The 22,242-nt window shown below is 42.4% G+C and overlaps 1 protein-coding gene across 5 annotated transcripts in view; it reads left to right on the top strand.

The window, feature by feature from the left end:
* Window positions 1-14,586, top strand: part of reps2 (RALBP1 associated Eps domain containing 2) — a 56,150-nt gene extending 41,564 nt beyond the window's left edge. For all 5 annotated transcript variants that reach the window (XM_036590938.1, XM_036590940.1, XM_036590936.1 and 2 more), the window contains 2 exons: window positions 1,159-1,264; window positions 9,916-14,586. In XM_036590938.1, coding sequence (XP_036446831.1) covers window positions 1,159-1,264; window positions 9,916-9,984 — 175 coding nt within the window. In that variant the 3' untranslated portion in view covers window positions 9,985-14,586. The remainder of the gene's footprint in view (window positions 1-1,158; window positions 1,265-9,915) is intronic.
* Window positions 14,587-22,242: the final 7,656 nt, after the last annotated feature.

Here is a 22,242-nt window from a genome sequence, read left to right as displayed (position 1 = left end):
TATTAAAAATATGCTGGTTCCTTTACCAAAGTTTGTATTAGAAAGTGTGAATATTAATAAATAGTAAAATAAGACATTGAGCTTAAACTCATCAGTCACTCCCACCAATGAAACACTATAATCATCGTTTTAGGAAAGAGTCACATGTTATAAGGTGGTAATTTTGAACAACAACCAAACACACTGTTGGTAATAAGGGGTTAATAAGTGGTTTATAACCACACCACATGTTTATTTCTGTAAAGAACAGTGATTTATACAAGACTCTTAACTAGCGTGATAGCTAACAGCTGCATGATGGTTACATTTGGGTGATTTTACATTCACACTATTTGGCAGATGCTCTTATCCGGCTTTAGTCGCCTTACAGAGGCAGCTGTAGAGTTGGGAGTCTTGCCCAAGGACTCATTGGTGTATCATGGTATGCTGGTACTCTGGACTCCTTCTCATGACAACAGTGAATGCAATATGGTGCTGTATTTAGTTTTTAATACGGGTCCACTTTTAACCTTTTAATAAGCTCAATTCATCTTCATGTTGCATTTTTCCACTATGAGCCCTCGAAATGTCTGTGCACAGGCCTGAATTCCTCCTTATCTGGAGAGCCATTAACGTTAGAGTCAGGTGTGTGAGCAGATCAGAGGTGTTAAAAGGTTAAAAGCTTCACACACAAAAGAGAGAGAGAGAGAGAAGAGAGAGAGAGAGGCTGGAGAGCACTGTTCACCTCCATTTGAAAGCACATGCTTGACCTTTGGCCTCCTGCTGCTAGAGAGGAGCTATGCTAACATTTGTTTTGACGCCTGGATATCAGATTTACACAGTTCCTCCCACTGCAAACATCACAGATCATGCAAGACTAACGTGAAGCCAAGATTCAGGCTTTAGGACTGTTTTGAACTAAGCTGAAGTACTTTAGTCCATGTTTCCAGATCACAGTGAGTCATACGGTGTCAGAAACCACATCATCAAGTCTATTAGAGACTGAACAGCTCCGCAGGGTTTGTGGTGAGTGTGTGGTGATTTAGGCTCAATGCTAGTTGGAGTAGACGATCACCTACATTCAGGGTGAGGGAGAAACTGTGTTCATACGTTTATTTTGGCTCAAACTATCACTTTAATATTCTACTGTGGTGGAGTAATGGAGAGAGTGTTTTTCAGGCTGCCTGCCAGGCAGAAGAGGGAGATTCAGATGGCCATCAGGAAAAATAAAGAAACGAACGCAGTGCTAACACGGCTAAACAGTGAACTACAGCAGCAACTGAAGGTAACACACACACACACACACACACACACACACACACACACACACAACACACACACAACACACACACAAACACACACAACACACACACACACACACACACAACACACACATACAACACAAACACACACACACACACACATGTATATACACACACATATACACACATACACACACACACACAACACACACACAACACACACATACACACACACACACATATATATACACACACATATACACACACACACATATATATATATATATACACACATACACACACATATATATACACACACACATACACACATACACACACCCACACACAAACACACACATATATATATATATATATATATATATATATACACACAAACACACACATACACACACATATATACACACACACATACACACACATATATACACACACATATACACACATACACACACCCACACTCAAACACACACACACACACACACACACACACACACACATACACACATTTGTAGATTTAAAGCCGACCTACGTTCTCAATTTGTATACTGTGTCGTCTCTTCAGCCCTCGGTCCACCACAGGCACTGCCCCCCGAGACAAAAAGTTTGTGCACCCCTGGTGCAGGTGGTCTGTGTCTCTGTGTTCATTCAGCATGCAGGATTATTTTGAGCCCATCTTTCCTGAGAAACACATAAATCAATCCTCACACGCACACGGCTGACCTGCAGGCTGACCTGACGTGGTCATATCAGCTCACTGTCTGCTCCGTACACCTTCTCCTGTATCAGATAATACAGCCTCAGAAACAGAGACGCTTCACTGCACCTACTCAGAATACACTCACACTCACACTCACTTCCTCAACCGACCTGATCAGAACAGAGCGTCCAGCAGCAACTGCACAGTTTGTGTCTGAGCGAAAGTCAGAGACCACCCTTCATTTATTTAAGCAAAGCCACCATTGAATACAAGTGAGAGAGATTAAAATCAGAGTTGAGCAATGCTAAACATTCATTTATGCTGCGCCCCCAAGCTCTGCAGCTTAGAGCAGCTGCAGTGTTGAGTTACTGACTCTTCCACAGGCCTCAGCTGGCTCTCAAAGGCGGTTAAAGCGATAGTTCAGCAAAAAATCAGATTGCAGATCCAAATGCAGCTGATCAGCCAAGACGTGTGTGGAGTCTAAAGTTTCCTTCTTCAGTTTTACTCTGGATCAACACACTATTATTACAGTTAGTGAGTTTGGACAGTGCCTTCAACATGGCGGTGGTAGTATGAGGGGCGACTGATTGAGGGAGGGGGAGAACTCTGAGAACTTGGGATGGTGTTTTGGGCAGTGTCTGCCTGTAGCTGGAAGGTCAAAACCTCCTGATAGCTGTAGTAGGACTGATGCAGGACTGATTAACAGGGAGGAGATGGGGGGCCGGTGCGGATTGCAAACACTTCGTCATGGGAACAGAAGGTGAGGATGTGAGTTTATAGGCACTTAGATTGGAAGAAGGAGGGGTTTCAGCCATGCTCCTCCCTCCAAACTTCAGTTATAACATAACTATATCTAAAACGGTAGCAGCATATTGAACCTTGATTTTTGTCCATATTTTAGTCCATGATTATAGATAACAGTACAGTTATGGACAGTTTAGACAGCCTGGTGAAATAAATTAAACACAACTTCAACAGAAATTTTAAAACAACATTTTTTGCTTTTTAAGTAAAATTAGTGATGTGCAAAAGTTTGGACACGCTACCAAGTCAGCGTTTATAATACTCCCTTTGATGTCGCAGAGGTCTTTCTATTCTTCTTTCAGGAATTTTCACCCACTCTTCCAGTTCTGCAGGGTTCTTTGGCCGTCTTGCATGCTCAGCATGTTTAAGACCTGCTCACATACTTTGTGATGTTCAGTCAGGGAAGTCAGGGGGCTGTGAGAGTCAATCCAAACGCTTCAGCTTGAGAAATTCATGGTGGATTTTGAGGTGTGTTTTGGATCATTGTCCTGTTGCATTTCTGGCCACACGAGTAGCTCTGTCTGAGAGTTTTCTTAGTCATTCAGATCTTCCACAGTTCCCCTTTACTGCCATTTCTAATGACGTTTCTAATGACGGTGGATCTTTTTATAGCCACCTGCTTTGTAGGAATCAGTTGGCTTCATTTTCAGATCTTTAGCCAGCTGCTTCCGTTACCCTGTGTTTCTTGAATGTTAGCGCACGGTTTGAAGAGTCGGGGAATTTATTACGCTCTGGATTTGTCATCAGCTGACAATTCCTAATGACTATTCTTGATCCGTCTAACCAGTTCTAACGGGTCAGTTAAGGCCTAATGAGTCAGTTCATTAAGTTCTGAGAGTTTACAACTGGAAGGGTGTACAAACTTTTGCACATGCCACCATTACTATTTTTTTTTTATTTCAAATATAAAGTAATTTGTAATAACATTTACAGAAAATGTTTTACTTCTTTTCAATTAAAGAAATCAACAAAATAAACCAGGACAGTGCAGTTCCTGAAGAAAATGCACTGATTGCACAGCTTAAGATTCTTGCTAGGCGGTTGCTAAGGTGTTGCTAGGCAGTTGTCATGGTGTAAGGATTGGTTACTAAGTTGTTGCTAGGTGGTTGTCATGGTGTAAGGGGTGTTTACTTCATGGTTGTCAGGAGGTTGCCAAGTGGTTGCTAGGTGTTGTTTAAAATGAATGGGAGTCTATTGGAGGAACGATGGATGAAAAAACGACACATAGAGGAGTGCGGGTCAGTGTGGCTGTGGATTAGAGCTTGTGGACCTGCCCTGAGTGAGGACATGCAGTTTGGTTTGGGGTTTGGTATTGTATGCCAGGTGGCTGCTGGCATTTGCTATGGTGTTCCAGGTGGTCGCTAAGCTGTTGCTGAGTGCTTGCTATAGTATCAAAGGTAGTTGCTAAGGTGTTGCTAGGTGGTTGCCATGGTATCCAAGGTGGTTGCTACAGTGTTGCTAGGTGGTTGCTATGGTATCCCAGGTGGTTGCTAGGGGACGGCTGCGTTCCTGCTGACCTGTCGCTTTAAAGTGTGTGTCAGTGTCTATCAGTGTGTATCAGTGTGTGTCGGTGTGTATCAGTGTGTTTGGTGTGTATCAGTGTGTATCAGTGTGTATCAGTGTGTATCAGTGTGTTTGGTGTGTATCAGTGTGTGTCGGTGTCTATCAGTCTGTATTGGTCTGTTCAGTGTGTATCAGTGTGTGTCGGTGTGTATCAGTGTGTGTCGGTGTCTATCAGTGTGTATCAGTGTGTTTGGTGTCTATCAGTGTGTATCAGTGTGTTTGGTGTGTATCAGTGTGTTTGGTGTGTATCAGTGTGTATCAGTGTGTATCAGTGTGTATCAGTGTCTATCAGTGTGTATCAGTGTGTATCAGTGTGTATCAGTGTGTTTGGTGTGTATCAGTGTGTATCAGTGTCTATCAGTGTGTATTGGTGTGTATCAGTGTGTATCAGTGTGTATCAGTGTGTATCAGTGTCTATCAGTGTGTATCAGTGTGTATCAGTGTGTTTGGTGTGTATCAGTGTCTATCAGTGTGTATTGGTGTGTATCAGTGTGTATCAGTGTGTTTGGTGTGTATCAGTGTGTATCAGTGTGTATCAGTGTGTATCAGTGTGTATCAGTGTGTATCAGTGTCTATCAGTGTGTATCAGTGTGTATCAGTGTGTATCAGTGTGTTTGGTGTGTATCAGTGTGTATCAGTGTGTATCAGTGTGTATCAGTGTCTATCAGTGTGTATCAGTGTGTATCAGTGTCTATCAGTGTGTATCAGTGTGTTTGGTGTGTATCAGTGTGTATCAGTGTCTATCAGTGTGTATCAGTGTGTGTCAGTGTGTATCAGTGTGTTTGGTGTGTATCAGTGTGTATCAGTGTATCAGTGTGTATCAGTGTCTATCAGTGTGTATCAGTGTGTATCAGTGTCTATCAGTGTGTATCAGTGTGTTTGGTGTGTATCAGTGTGTATCAGTGTGTATCAGTGTCTATCAGTGTGTATCAGTGTGTATCAGTGTCTATCAGTGTCTATCAGTGTGTATCAGTGTGTATCAGTGTGTTTGGTGTATCAGTGTGTATCAGTGTGTATCAGTGTGTATCAGTGTGTATCAGTGTGTATCAGTGTGTGTCGGTGTGTATCAGTGTGTTTGGTGTGTATCAGTGTATCAGTGTGTTTGGTGTGTATCAGTGTGTATCAGTGTGTTTGGTGTGTATCAGTGTGTATCAGTGTCTATCAGTGTGTATCAGTGTGTTTGGTGTGTATCAGTGTGTATCAGTGTGTATCAGTGTGTTTGGTGTGTATCAGTGTGTATCAGTGTGTTTGGTGTGTATCAGTGTGTATCAGTGTGTATCAGTGTGTATCAGTGTGTTTGGTGTCTATCAGTGTGTATCAGTGTGTATCAGTGTGTTTGGTGTGTATCAGTGTGTATCAGTGTGTATCAGTGTCTATCAGTGTGTATCAGTGTGTATTGGTGTCTATCAGTGTGTATCAGTGTGTATCAGTGTGTATTGGTGTGTATCAGTGTGTACCAGTGTGTTTGGTGTGTATCAGTGTGTATCAGTGTCTATCAGTGTGTATCAGTGTGTTTGGTGTGTATGAGTGTGTTTGGTGTGTATCAGTGTGTATCAGTGTCTGTCAGTGTGTATTGGTGTCTATCAGTGTGTATTGGTGTCTATCAGTGTGTATCAGTGTCTATCAGTGTGTATCAGTGTGTTTGGTGTGTATGAGTGTGTTTGGTGTGTATCAGTGTGTATCAGTGTGTATCAGTGTGTATTGGTGTGTATCAGTGTGTATCAGTGTGTTTGGTGTGTATCAGTGTGTATCAGTGTCTATCAGTGTGTATCAGTGTGTTTGGTGTGTATCAGTGTCTATCAGTGTGTGTCGGGGTGTATCAGTGTGTATCAGTGTGTATCAGTGTGTGTCAGTGTGTATCAGTGTGTATCAGTGTGTGTCAGTGTCTATCAGTGTGTATCAGTGTGTATCAGTGTGTCGTTATCAGTGTGTATCAGTGTGTATCAGTGTGTTCGTGTGTATCAGTGTGTGTCAGTGTGTATCAGTGTGTATCAGTGTGTGTCAGTGTGTATCAGTGTGTATCAGTGTGTATCAGTGTGTGTCAGTGTCTATCAGTGTGTATCAGTGTGTGTCGGGGTGTATCAGTGTGTGTCGGTGTCTATCAGTGTGTGTCGGTGTGTATCAGTGTGTATTGGTCTGTTCAGTGTGTATCAGTGTGTATTGGTCTGTTCAGTGTGTATCAGTGTGTTTGGTGTGTATCAGTGTGTGTCGGTGTCTATCAGTGTGTATCAGTGTGTTTGGTGTGTATCAGTGTGTATTGGTGTGTATCAGTGTGTGTCGGTGTGTATCGGTGTGTATCAGTGTGTTTGGTGTGCATCAGTGTGTTTGGTGTGTATCAGTGTGTATCAGTGTGTGTCGGTGTGTATCAGTGTGTGTCGGTGTGTATCAGTGTGTATCAGTGTGTGTCGGTGTCTATCAGTGTGTATCAGTGTGTGTCGGTGTCTATCAGTGTCTATCAGTGTGTATCAGTGTGTTTGATGTGTATCAGTGTGTATTAGTGTGTGTCGGTGTGTATTAGTGTGTTCGGTGTGTATTAGTGTGTTCGGTGTGTATTAGTGTGTATCGGTGTGTATCAGTGTGTATCAGTGTGTTTGATCTGTATCAGTGTGTATTAGTGTGTTCGGTGTGTATCAGTGTGTATCAGTGTGTGTCGGTGTGTATTAGTGTGTTCGGTGTGTATTAGTGTGTATCGGTGTGTATCAGTGTGTATCAGTGTGTGTCGGTGTGTATCAGTGTGTTTGGTGTGTATCGGTGTGTGTCGGTGTGTATGAGTGTGTTTGGTGTGTATTAGTGTGTATTAGTGTGTATCGGTGTGTATCAGTGTGTATTAGTGTGTATTAGTGTGTTCGGTGTGTATCAGTGTGTGTCGGGGCGTATCAGTGTGTGGTGGGGGCGTATCAGTGTGTTGGTGTGTATCGGTGTGTGTCAGTGTGTGTCGGTGTGTATGAGTGTGTTTGGTGTGTATCAGTGTGTGTCGGGGCGTATCAGTGTGTTGGTGTGTATTGGTGTGTGTCAGTGTGTGTCGGTGTGTATCAGTGTGTATCAGTGTGTTTGGTGTGTATCAGTGTGTTCAGTGTGTTGGTGTGTATCAGTGTGTTCAGTGTGTTGGTGTGTATCAGTGTGTTCAGTGTGTTGGTGTGTATCAGTGTGTATCAGTGTGTGTCGGTGTGTATCAGTGTGTGTCGGTGTGAATCAGTGTGTTTGGTGTGTATCAGTGTGTATCAGTGTGTTTCAGTGTATCGGTGTGTATCAGTGTGTTCAGTGTGTTTGGTGTGTATCAGTGTGTTCAGTGTGTTGGTGTGTATCAGTGTGTTCGGTGTGTTGGTGTGTATCTGTGTGTTCAGTGTGTTGGTGTGTATCAGTGTGTTCGGTGTGTTGGTGTGTATCTGTGTGTTCAGTGTGTTGGTGTGTATCAGTGTGTTCGGTGTGTTGGTATGTATCTGTGTGTTCAGTGTGTTGGTGTGTATCAGTGTGTTCAGTGTGTTGGTGTGTATCAGTGTGTTCGGTGTATCGGTGTGTATCTGTGTGTTCAGTGTGTTGGTGTGTATCAGTGTGTTCGGTGTGTTGGTGTGTATCAGTGTGTTCAGTGTGTTTCGGTGTGTATCAGTGTGTTCAGTGTGTTTGGTGTGTATCTGTGTGTTCAGTGTGTTGGTGTGTATCAGTGTGTTCGGTGTGTTGGTGTGTATCAGTGTGTTCAGTGTGTTGGTGTGTATCAGTGTGTTCGGTGTATCGGTGTGTATCTGTGTGTTCAGTGTGTTGGTGTGTATCAGTGTGTTCGGTGTGTTGGTGTGTATCAGTGTGTATCAGTGTGTTCAGTGTGTTGGTGTGTATCAGTGTGTTCAGTGTGTTGGTGTGTATCAGTGTGTATCAGTGTGTGTCGGTGTGTATCAGTGTGTATCAGTGTGTATCTGTGTGTATCAGTGTGTATCAGTGTGTATCGGTGTGTATCAGTGTGTTCAGTGTGTTGGTATGTATCTGTGTGTATCAGTGTGTATCAATGTGTATCAGTGTGTATCAGTGTGTTCAGTGTGTTTGGTGTCTATCAGTGTGTTCAGTGTGTGTTGGTGTGTATCAGTGTGTATCAGTGTGTGTTGGTGTGTATCAGTGTGTGTTGGTGTGTATCGGTGTGTATCAGTGTGTGTTGGTGTGTATCAGTGTGTGTTGGTGTGTATCAGTGTGTATCAGTGTGTGTTGGTGTGTATCAGTGTGTATCAGTGTGTGTTGGTGTGTATCAGTGTGTGTTGGTGTGTGTCGGTGTGTATCAGTGTGTGTTCAGTGTGTATCAGTGTGTTCAGTGTGTTGGTGTGTATCGGTGTGTTCAGTGTGTATTAGAGCACATTAGAAAGGCCAGTAATGACAAACGCAGACGCACCGACAAAAGAAGGAAAGGTCAGAGGTCAGTGTTGAAAACCTGGACACGTGTGAAAGAGTGAGAGAGGCCTTCTGAAGGGTCAGAGGTCAAAGATCTCTCAGTTCTATCTGAGCTGTCAGTCACACGGCCACGTGTGTGTGTGTATATGTATGTGTGTGTGTGCGTATGTGTGTGTTTTTGTGTGTGTCTGTGTGTGTGTGCATTTGTGTGTCTGTGTGTGTGTGTTAGTGTGTGTGTGTGTGTGTCTGTGTGTGTGTGTATTAGTGTGTCTGTGTGTCTGTGTGTGTGTCTCTGTGTGTGTGTGTGTGTGTCTGTGTGTCTGTGTGTGTGTCTGTGTGTCTGTGTGTGTGTGTGTGTGTGTGTGTCTCTGTGTGTGTGTGTGTCTCTGTGTGTGTGTGTGTCTGTATGTCTGTGTGTGTGTGTGTCTGTGTGTGTGTGTATTAGTGTGTGTGTGTGTGTCTGTGTCTCTGTGTGTGTGTGTGTGTGTCTGTGTGTGTGTGTGTGTGTGTGTGTGTGTGTGTGTGTGTGTGTGTGTGTGTGTGTGTGTGTGTGTTTCAGTCTGAGCTTTAAACAGCACATAGAGTTTTACAGGATTAAACAGAGAAACTGTATATAGGGTTTATAACACTGTAATAAACTGCAGGAATTTAATTCGTTCACTTTATCATTCATAGTTCAGTTCTACACTAAACCTCTTTCTCTCTCTCCCTCTATCTGTCTCTCTTTCTGTCTTTTCCACTCTTTCTCTCTCTGCCTCTGTCCTTTCCTCCTATTTCTTCTCTCTCTTTCTCTCCTCTCTCTCTCTTCTCTCTTTGCCTCCTGTCTCTCTACTTTCCCTCTCTTTCATTTTCTCTCTGTCCTCCTTTCTTTTGTTCTCTCACGTTCTGTCTGTGCATATCATTCTCTCTTTCTCTTTCTCTTTCTAACCCACTCTTCCTCTTTCTTTTTCTTCACTCATTCTTTTTTTCTTTATGTCTATATTTCTTACAATTTGTTTCTCTCTATTTCTCTCCTTTCTCTCTTTCTTCCTCCTCTGTCTGTCTACTTTCCCTCTCGTTCTTTCTCTCTCTCCTCTTCTCTTTTTCCTCTCACTTTCTCTACTTCTTTCTCTGCATGTCTTTCTATTTCTTTCTCTCTCTCTCTCTCTCCTTCTCTCTCTCTCTCCCTCTCTCTCTCTCTCTCTCTCTCTCTCTCTCTCTCTCTCTCTCTCTCCTCAGGAGGTTCATCTACAGAGAGTTACTCTGGAGTCTCAGCTGGAGCTTCTTCGTCCTACAGCCTCTACTTGACCCCTCTGCCCCGCCCCCCCGTCCACCACTACCCCAGTCTCTGTGTGTCCAGATGACCCAGTGGAATGTAGTTTATCACTTCATGGCCTCCGCTGACCTTAAATGACCTGAAACTCAGAGCCGTGTCCCAGTGTAACAGACGACACACCACACACACACACACACACACACCACACACACACACACACACACACAGAATGATGTGTCTGGAGTCACAGCTACTCTGTGTCTGTAAACACGCTGGAAAATTTACGGCATTGTGTGACCCTGAAATGACCGCATGCTCTCAGTGACAGTGATGTTAAAGGGGAACTCCACCATTTTTTTAAAATTTCTGCATAATTAAGTAGATGATCAGTAAACAGTCATTCAGAGGGGTTTGTTGTGAAACGGTCAGTTGTAGAGACAGTGGTGGTGATGGGAACCAGGGGTTGCCATGACTACAACACAAATATAGACATTTTTAGAGGCACTGAACTCTTCAGATGTCTGGTTCCTATCACCACCACTGTGAACAGTTCTGACTCTAAACCACTCTGACTGACTTCACTTACATCTTAACCGTTTATTTATGCAGAAATTTTGAAAAATGTGTTCCACCTCCGTCTTTAGAACCGAGTTCTCATTCTAGTTTATTTGAATAGTCCACTGTTGATCATCTACAGACGCTTAACCCCTTAAATGACCAGGGCTCGTCAGCAGGGCCAAGGTGCATCATCAGGAGGGGTTTTTGGTCTTTAACCTGTAAAATCTCTGGACGCTACTACAGCACTGCTGTACGAGGCGAGTAGCCACGTTCCCAACAGATGTAGTGATAGTCATGTGCCTCATTTTGGCCTGAGCAGCCCTGTAAAGCCAGAGAGAGTGTTAGTCTTATGGTTGAGGAAAAGTCATAGACGTAATTTAACGACATCTGCAAAGCATCTACAGTGGACTGTTCAAATAAAGTGTTAGCATGAATTCACACAAATGAAAGGCCGAGGAGGAGCAGGGTCTCTGCTTGTTTTGACTCTGATTGGCTCTGTTCTTTAATCTCAGCCGGAGAGTCAGTTTGTACTGAACTGTCTTAATGAATGAGGCCTCTGAGGTAATGACTGATTCTCTCACAGTAGCTTTGAGGGGTTTGTTTATGGATGGTCAGTCCGGTGAATGGAAAGCAGGTGCAGGTTTTTTTCTTTGCCTTATGTGAAGAGAAACTGTCTGGTAAGGCTGAGAGTCGATCCCAAACGGAGTCAGTTCTCTGATTCGAGGCATTTTGGGGGAAAAGTTTAAAGGCTTTTACACAGCGACGTTCAAATTTACCCACATCCACATGAGCCAGAGCGTGAGACATTAGAGATATCTGAATAATAATGCCTACATCAGTAGATTGGCTGGATGAAGTGGAAAACAAAGCAAAATGTACAGTTTGTAGCAAAAAGTGTCTTGGAGTCGTCTTCACCGGCGCTGATCTGCCCTCCGCAGTCGACAGTGGAAATCAGGTACAGTTCAATTAGCCCCCCAGTAGTAATCCACGTTAATCTAGCGAACGTGAGCTCTCCAGATTACGGTCTAGGCCATTTAATTAAACTGATATCTGAAGAACGGAGGAGTAAATGTAACAAGATCCCTTATCATTCATACCGTCAATCACGATAGTGTATTAAGTAATAACGCACTTTTTCTGTTGCCAGATCTTTTTCCTGTGTTTTGATTTTTGAAACTGAAATTTGAAAAAAATGATGTGGAATCGACTCCATTGATCATCGCTTACAGCAATTCCGGAATCAATGTCCCGTTTAGGGCAAAAACAAAAGCCTCACAGAAAAGTTCTGCTCAGTACGGACGCCTGTTCCACCACTCGAACAAAAGGCAACATAGCATATCATAATAATGAGGTTTCTCGTAATTTTGACTTACTATATTGTAATTATGACAAAGTATCTCATAATAATGACTTACTATTTCATAATAGTGACAAACGTTTGTCATAGTTATGAGAGGCCAGATTATTAAAATGAGACACTGTCATAATTATGAGAAAGTAGGTCATAATTATACAATTGTAAATCATAATTATGAGACACTAAATCAAATTCTAAGAATAAAACACAAGTCATAATTACAAGATACTAAGTCATAGTTATGAGAAACTAAGTTATAATTATGATATTTCAAATCATAATTATGAGATACTAAGTCACAATTGTGAGATACTAAGTCATAATCATGAGATACTAAGTCATAATCATGAGATACTAAGCCATAATTATGAGAATGTTGGTCATAATTATGAGATACTAAGTCAAAATATGAGAAACGTTCATATTTCTCCATGTTATGAGATCTCATTATTGTAAGATTCTTATAATAATTAGATAGTAAATCATAATTATGAGATACTAAGTTGTAATTATGAGAAAGTAGATCATAATTATGAGATACTAAGCCATAATTGTGAGATGTTAAGTCAAAATACGATTAACTTCCTTCATATCTATCCATATTATGATATCTCAATATCAGAAAATTATTATAATAACGAGACACTAAGTCATAATTCTGAGATATTAAGTCATAATCATGTTAAAATTCTCATTATGAGTAAATGTCTATATTTTTCTCAGGGCTTTAGTAGTTCATGCCGCTCTCCTGCAGTAGCAGCCGTTTGTGCACTAGGAGCAGGTTTAGCGCTCCTCTCGAGTGCTGTGCCACCAGAGACATGCACCAAACACACGCTGGTGTTTTTCACTAAACCTGAAACCTGAAACTCATCACAGAAACCTCAGCTTTGCTCCCCTTCATCAAGATTGTTTTCCTGCTAATGTTATCATTCACAGCTGCTTCCATTCACACCGGTCATTTCCTGCCTGTTGTGCAGATAAACCAGCACATCGGTTTAGTATTCACATCACATAAACGTGCATGTATGAAAGGGGGCTTATGTAATAATATTTCATTTCGAGAATCAAGAAAATGTGTGACCTTATCGACTCTTGGAATCAACTTCGTCAAGTTCACTAACCAGGACTGAGCCAGGTTTGCGTAAGTTTATACTGGGCGTAAAGGCTTTGCTGAGTCAGCTACACCAGTTAGTTTCAGACTATCCTTTACTAAATTTGGCTGCACCACAAATCCGCAGGTCGTGTCTTAACCAGTAACAACTAACCGATGCGTACGTCGCTTTAACATGACGACAACATGTTCAGAACCAATCAGTAAACCCGCTGCCATGGAAACGCGACGGCAGCCGCTCTGACTTTTTCAATAGAAATAATATCCAGCATAGAAGGGAACAGTGTGTACAAGTTAAACTGAATAAAGCTGATTATCTACAGACGCTGTTTAGTCTTTAATATTTCACTGAGGAAAACAAATACGCAGCTTTATAAACGATAGTTTCTGGCTGACCGACACGCCAGCAGATCAGTTTAGCCGTCTGGGCAGACGCTGAGTCTCTGGAGCTGTTTAATCGGTTTAATCAGGCCGATGATTAGAGCTGTGAGTAAATTCACAGCGTATAGCGTTTCGAGTTTTTAGCTTAGTTTAACCAAAAAAAGTCGTTTTTGGTCTTTTTTTGTGTTTTCTACATGGTTTCTGATGGTTTCCCCAACACTCACACCTGCTGAGGGGGAGGCGTTCACGGGAACTGTACAGTTAAACTGACTCATATCATTGATTCCAATCACGTTGATTAGACTGGACTCCAATATTTCCAGAACTGAGCCGCCGTACTGTCTGGTGTGTGTGAGTGAGTGTGTGTGTTATGTGCTCGTTCTATCTGAGGCCACCATGAGTTTCTTTTGGGTCAGTTCTGCACTACAGGTCACTGTGGAGGAAAGCACATTGGCAGAAAGCATGTTTTATGTCTGTGATGTGAAAAATGGTTTTAAAACGCAAACAAACTAGAAAAATGCAAAAGTGAGGCCTTCAGCGTCCACTGAAACTGGAATGGTCTGCTGAATGTGTTTGTAATGTGGTGCAAAAAAGAAGAATGAGAACCCCAGAGACTTTTTTCTTTCTTTTTCCAAAGTGGTTTGTTTCTCTTCCCACTGTGAACCAGCTGACCTCACCTGTTTCTCCCCTGTAGTTATTCTCTATAGAGATGTCCGGCGGTCAGTGAGGACATGGTCACTCATTGTCACCGTTCTGTGGAAAAACAGCAAACAAATGACTGTAAAATGCCGCTCGGAAAGATTCTGCTTGTTTGTTTGTTTGAATGCAGAAACGTCTGATGTTCACGTGGGGTGTTAAATATTTTCCTATGCAAAATCGCGATGGTGCCGGCCGACTTCCTGTTTCTGTTCATACTGAGCCAAATTCAGATGAGGCTCTCACACTCACTGCAGGGGACCGGACTGAGCCTACTCCAGCGTGTGAGTGAGCGTGAAGGTTCTGTGGTTCTGTGCTGTGTTCTGTCCTGCACGTGTGAAACAGAGAACACTGTAAAACCTTCAGTTTGGGTTCCTGTGATTTTTATTCCTCCTTCATTTATACTGATCACACTGTGACACGATTTACAGTGATGTCATTCGTTTTTACCTCTTCTGTTTGTTTTTAATGTGTAAAAGCCCCAAATCTGCCTGTGAACTGTATAAAATAAACTTATTTAAATAATGAAAAGATGGACTGGATCTGTCTGTCTGTCTGGCTGTCTGTCTGTCTGTCTATCGCTATCTGTCTGGCTGTCTGTCTGTCTATCGCTATCTGTCTGTCTGTCTGTCTATCTCTCTGTCTATCCATCTATCTGTCTGTCTGTCTATCCGTCTATCTGTCTATCTATCCGTCTATCTGTCTGTCTGTCTATCTGTCTGTATATCTGTGCATCTGTCTGTCTATCTATCGCTATTTGTCTATCTATCTATCTCTATCTGTCTATCTGTGCATCTGTCTGTCTATCTATCGCTATTTGTCTATCTATCTATCTATCTATCTATCTATCTATCTATCTATCTATCTATCTATCTATCTATCTATCTATCTATCTATCTATCTGTCCATCTCATCTATCTATCTATCTATCTATCTATCTATCTATCTATCTATCTATCCATTCATCTCATCTATCTATCTATCTATCTATCTATCTATCTATCTATCTATCTATCTGTCCATCATCATCGTCTATCTATCTATCTATCTATCTATCTATCTATCTATCTATCTATCTATCTATCTATCTATCTGTCCATTCATCCATCTGTCTATCTATCTATCTATCTATCTATCTATCTATCTATCTATCTATCTATCTGTCCATTCATCCATCTGTCTATCTATCTATCTATCTATCTATCTATCTATCTATCTATCTATCTATTCATCCATCTGTCTATCTATCTATCTATCTATCTATCTATCTATCTATCTATCTATCTATCTATCTATCTATCTATCTATCTATCCATCTGTCTGTCTGTCTGTCTGTCTGTCTATCTGTCTGTCTGTCTATTTCTAAACCCATGTACAGTGTGAGGGTGCTCTTTCCCTGTAGCAGAATGGACAGTGCTGAGGGCAGTCAGGTCATTTCTAAAAGTCCTCAGTGATTCTGCTGCTGATATCATCTCTGGACGGTCTGTTTAAACAGGGTTTTGTTCAGACTTCTGTTGGCGAGAGTCCCGGAGCTCTGAGTGTCTACAGAGCCTTTCAGCAGCACTCCCACCATTCTGACACAGTCTGACCACCAGGGCAGGAATCTACACACTGACCCAACATCCTCCGCTAAAGCTACACACTGACCCAACATCCTCCGCTAAAGCTACACACTGACCCAACATCCTCCACTAAAGCTACACACTGACCCAACATCCTCCACTAAAACTACACACTGACCCAACATCCTCCACTAAAGCTACACACTGACCCAACATCCTCCGCTAAAACTACACACTGACCCAACATCCTCCGCTAAAACTACACACTGACCCAACATCCTCCACTAAAGCTACACACTGACCCAACATCCTCCACTAAAACTACACACTGACCCAACATCCTCCACTAACACTACACACTGACCCAACATCCTCCACTAAAGCTACACACTGACCCAACATCCTCCACTAAAACTACACACTGACCCAACATCCTCCACTAAAACTACACACTGACCCAACATCCTCCACTAACACTACACACTGACCCAACATCCTCCACTAAAGCTACACACTGACCCAACATCCTCCACTAAAACTACACACTGACCCAACATCCTCCACTAAAACTACACACTGACCCAACATCCTCCACTAAAGCTACACACTGACCCAACATCCTCCACTAAAACTACACACTGACCCAACATCCTCCACTAACACTACACACTGACCCAACATCCTCCACTAAAGCTACACACTGACCCAACATCCTCCACTAAAAGTACACACTGACCCAACATCCTCCACTAAAGCTACACACTGACCCAACATCCTCCACTAAAACTACACACTGACCCAACATCCTCCACTAAAACTACACACTGACCCAACATCCTCCGCTAAAGCTACACACTGACCCAACATCCTCCGCTAAAGCTACACACTGACCCAACATCCTCCACTAAAGCTACACACTGACCCAACATCCTCCACTAAAACTACACACTGACCCAACATCCTCCGCTAAAGCTACACACTGACCCAACATCCTCCACTAAAACTACACACTGACCCAACATTCTTCCCTAAAACTACACAGTGACCCAAAATCCTCCACTAAAACTACACAACCCAACATCCTCCACTAAAACTACACACTGACCCAACATCCTCCACTAAAACTACACACTGACCCAACATTCTCCACTAAAACTACACACTGACCCAACATCCTCCACTAAAGCTACACAACCCAACATCCTGCACTAAAACTACACACTGACCCAACATTCTCCACTAAAACTACACACTGACCCAACATCCTCCACTAAAACTACACACTGACCCAACATCCTCCACTAAAACTACACACTGACCCAACATCCTCCACTAAAACTACATACTGACCCAACATCCTCCTCTAAAACTACACACTGACCCAACATCCTCCACTAAAACTACACAGTAACCAACATTCTCCGCTCAAACTACACAAACCAACATCCTCCACTAAAACTACACAGTGACCCAACATCCTCCACTAAAACTACATACTGAACCAACATCCTCCACTAAATCACACTGAACCAACATCCTCCACTAAATCACACTGACCCAACATCCTCCACTAAAACTACACACTGAACCAACATCCTCCACTAAAATTACACAGTGACCCAACATCCTCCACTAAAATTACACAGTGACCCAACATTCTCCGCTCAAACTACACAACCCAACATTCTCCACTAAAACTAATCAAACCACACACATTTTCTAAACTGTTTATCCTTCTGGGGAGCTGGAGCCTATCCCAGCGGTCATTGGGCAGAAGGCAGGATACACCCTGGACAGGTCGCCAGTCCATCTCAGGGCAGACACACACAAACCAACACCCCCAAAAAATAATAAATACAGTAAAACACAAGCAGTTCACTTTAGGATGTTCAGAAAGAATGGCCAGGCCTGATGAGGCAGAGTGAATGATGGGAATGTTCTAGAGACGTCCAGCAATCACAAACAAATCCCACCAGCCCAGTGTTTGGGTTTGTGGATGTTTGTTGGGTTTGGTGTATCTCTGGCTCCCCCTGACTCAGGATCATATTTGGTTCTCATACTTTCAGTACTACAGTGAATTGGACAGAATGCAACTGATCCTGGATCCGTGGACTGAAACACAATCACAGACGACACAGAGTGTGATAAAATCAAACCATAAAAAACTGATGTGTTCCATAGATTTGTGTGGTATAAAAGTGGACCATAGTGTTCTCTACAGTGTGTCCAGCATCTGCACCCCTGGAGAATAAAGTGCCAGCCCAGAAACAAAAGAGCCGGATACACATGCCAGAGAAAATACCTCATCAACTATACTGACCACACTGACCACACAACAGGGCCTCTGAACAAGAGCCAATCAGAGCATCCAGCACGATGGAGAGGGATTTAGAATTCAGATCACCAGACAGACACCAGATTCTGGAAAGTTCAACTTCAGACAAGGTGGAAATCACAATGAGCAACAGATGGAATTTAGATAGAATTCAGAATTAGATAGATAGATAGATAGATAGATAGATAGATAGATAGATAGATAGATACTGTATTGATCCTGAAGGAAAGTTAGCAATTTAGTATAAATTCATGTAGAAATATTGAATTTTTTTTAATATGCCTGATTTCAGATTTTCAGATATTAGATTGTAGAAGTTTCAGGTTCAGAGGTCAAAATGCATGCAGAATGCATGATAAGCACAGGATCAGGGTGGGAGTGATTTAAAATGTGCTTTGAAATCTAGGATTCCAAACTTCAAGCATCTGCTTTGAAATATCTGGAATTCAGAGCCACAAAAAAACAAACTTGAAATACGGAGTTTGGCATTTTAGATACCCAATTCTAGAAGGTTACATTTCAGAATTTCTAAATTGGAATAAGTAGAACTCAAGTGAGAAATGGAGGGGTAAAGTGATTCAAAACAGGAGGTTTTTGATCATTTTGACTGGAATTTTGATTGTTGAAATTTAACAAATTGGGAATTTGAAATTTTGGATTAGCAGAAGTTTCGGGAAGGTTCAACCTCAGAACATCTGAGTCGGAATAGGTAGCACTCAAAGAACAGAAGGGTGAATGTCTCCGAATTTAGACAGGAATAAAGAAGTTTGAAATATAAAATGTATCAATGAATTAAAATGCCATTTTTTGAAATTCAGTAACAAAATGTGAATTTGGAATTTGGTGCTTCAAATATCTGATACTGGAAGGTTCAGCTTCAGAACATCTGAGTTGGAATTTGTTCTCAAATGACGGCGGAAAGGTGAGTGATTCAGAATTTGGACGAAATTTAAATGTTTGTTGACATCTAAAAATTAGAATTCAAAAATTCCTGATGACATTTTTGGAATTCAGAGCTACAAATTTTGGAATGTGAATCAGAAAGCACAGCCGAGTATGGGTGGGCAGAAAAGGGGTAGGCAGTGGACCGAATCAATGCTGAAGAATGAAATTTAGAATTTTGAATGCATTTTTTGAAATGTTTAAAATTCAAAGTAAAAAAATTGACTTTTCACATCATTCTTACATCCTTGACTCACTAAATGAGTAGCGCTGAAACCAGCTCCTTCAGCAGACTCCAAACTCCTGAGAGACAGTTAATGAGGAAGAGGGAGAGAATAGAAGGAAGGAAGGAGCAGCGTGACGAGGGGTGAGATCCGGGTCTGTGTGATTAAGAACCGTCCGCTCCGCTCCGTCCGCTGCTTTTTATAGAGCAAATCGAGTTTGCCTTCAGATCAAAGGCCTGCGTCCTGTTTCCTGTGTCGCTGCTGAGAATCCTGCCAAATTTATCTGCAGCCACAGGCCCTGAATTACAAATTCATATTTAATATTTCCCCCGGCAAGCAGAGCTTCACCCCCCCCATCACCACCACCACCACATATACTCACACGCGGAGAGGGATTTAGGTCACGTGCGCGAGCGTTTTAGCCCTATTCTGCCAGGATACAAAGCCACAAACAGCTTCTACTGAGTTCAGCTGCAGTTCAGTTTTCACCTTCCTCTCTCTCTGTCTCTCTCTCTGTCTCTCTCTCTGTCTCTCTATCAATCTATCAAAGCAATATTTTGCCAAATTTGCACAAATTTCCCCCTTTTAACCCAAAAATGTATTAGACCAGGCAAGACACAGTAAGGCTGAACGTGGCTTCCCCACCTTTAATACAGCAGCAGTTAGCAATCTAGCTAACTTAGGCACAATTACCTAAGCACAACTTTAGCTGCGATGCTAAAAGTTAGCCGTTGCTGAATCACCCAAATCTTGGTTCACTTGAAGTGGACATTACCAGTGAAAATCACAGTGTGGTCCAAGAAAAATGACCCCACCTTTACGGTAATGCTAATACTTGCTAATGGGATTTTAATAGTATGTTAGCACTAAGCTAATGCTGGTGCTATGGAACATTATTTGGTCATTCTAGATTAAACACAGACACCCAAAGCTTGTAAAGGACATTCCACATGTTTAATTAGAAGCTTGTAACAGACATTAATATATATTTGAGTATGTATTGGTTTTGCAGTGACTCCGCTGCTGTTTTCCATTCCTAACGACCACCTGAAACCTGGCTAATCTATGCCTTTATGATGTATCTAGAACTTTTAGAAGAACTAGTGGGACGTTTTTTCTCTCAAAATTGGTTCCACTCATTGGAAGTCAAAATCTGATTGGTTGAATCTCCTGTCAGGCCCTAGTTTTGTTTGTTGGTGGTTAGTCTAACATGTTAGGTCTTCAGTCCAGATCCTGAAGTCCTAACCAATGGGTTGTGTTTACCCAGATACCAAAGAGGACTGGGCAGCTTTCTGTTGAGTGAATCAAGAATTTAACCCTTTTGTTTCCAAATAAAACTGACCAATGAATTAAGAGTATTACAACACTTTTATACTTTCAATACAACAAGTATGTTGATTATATTCAATAAAATTCTCCAAAGGCCCAAAAGATCCTGAGGGTTCCCAACTGGTAACATAAAGTACTGAATGCTTTGACCACATTAGCTGTGCAGTAACATAATGAACCATGTAGTAAGTAAACTAATCCAGCTCCAGGCTTTTAGACCAGCAGCTGGGGGACCTTTTCATTCCTCTCATTTTTACCCTGAGATCGTCAGCGTTCGGCAGGAATTCTCCTCTTTGTTTTGCCCTTTTTTAACCCTGAGCACCTGCCCTTATCGGCACAGCCCTGAAAGATCTGAATGGACAGGTCTCAGAGTGCAGACCGGGTCTGAACGGGGGTGAGATGGGTGGGTTTTTGCCAGCGAGCCGACTTTACCCTTTAAAGCCACTCCAGCCGATCCGCAGCGCTCAGATTACAGCATAAATACGTACACGGACTCTTAGACACAGACAGATATAGACACTCACATTCATTCACAGCAGCTGAGGCTCTCCCCACAAAGACTCAGCCACTGCAGGGGTCAAGGGTCACCCGTCTGATGGTCACATACCGCACAGTTACTCTCCCTGCCTGTCTTAAATATGTGCTGATGCCAGACACACGAGCACTGAGTGACCGGTCCTCTGACCATCCCTCATTACTTCTTTCCCACTCAAGACACATTAAATACAAGTTCCCTTATTTTCCAGGAGATATTCGATGTCCACTTCCACAGTGTCGGAGAAAAACAGGATGATTCAAAGCTACAGAGAAAACGGGAGTCCTAACAACCACCTGGAAGACCTGGTCGACCCCAAAACTGCCCCCATCAGATAAACAGCACTTCAAAATCAGGCTCCACTCTTGCTTCAGTTCTGAAATCGAATGGACCGACAAAAATGGTCCGGAATGACTTGTAATAAAACATCATTAAACTGAAAGTCACATGTTTGTCACTTTGCAGCGATGGCACTTCTGCTGTGTGGACTAGCGTTAGCCGCTCTACAGGAAAAGGCTTTAGCCCAGTGTGGAGGCTGGACAGGCTGGATTTAGTGAAATCCACACTCAGCGAATGTGAAAGGGACTCTGGCCAGCGCGCTGTGACGGGTCTGCCCAGAGGAAACCAGACCACCTCCCACTTTCCATCACAAACCACACACAAATCTGCCTTCCTGACCACACAGTCCATTCTCCGAATACTCCGTCCATCCTCTGTAGACCTTCATTCATACCAGGCTCCACAACGACGGTCACTTCAATAAGAGAACTAAGTGACTTAAATAAGTAACCTTGCTGACTTTTTAAGCTCTAGATAGAACACAAGTGTGCAGTAGAACACTAGACACTAGCTAAACAGTGCTCTAGTAACCCAAGCACTAGTATGCACGACAATAAGATCCAGAATGCACCGAGAGCTAAGCACAAGTACTCACTTGAACACAAGTACAAACTAGAGTATGTGCATTAGCACAAGCACACCGGTTCACTAGAACATGAGAACAAATGTGCTTTAAAAGACAAGCACATGCATTCATTAGAACACAATCACAACTACGAACTACCATATAACGTAGAACACGAGTATTCACTAGAATATAAAACAAGTATTCACTAGAACAGCGGTTCCCAACCCTGGTCCGGGAGGACCCCCTTCTCTCCACATGTTAGTGTTTGCCCTGGTAGAACACAAGTACAAGTACAAACTACAGTATACCCTAGAACACAAGTACAATTATTTACTAGAACACAAACACAAGTA

The sequence above is a fragment of the Colossoma macropomum genome, unplaced genomic scaffold, assembly GCF_904425465.1.
Source record: "Colossoma macropomum unplaced genomic scaffold, Colossoma_macropomum, whole genome shotgun sequence".
NCBI classification, from domain to species: Eukaryota; Metazoa; Chordata; class Actinopteri; order Characiformes; family Serrasalmidae; genus Colossoma; species Colossoma macropomum.
This window is presented reverse-complemented; position numbering and strand designations above follow the sequence as displayed.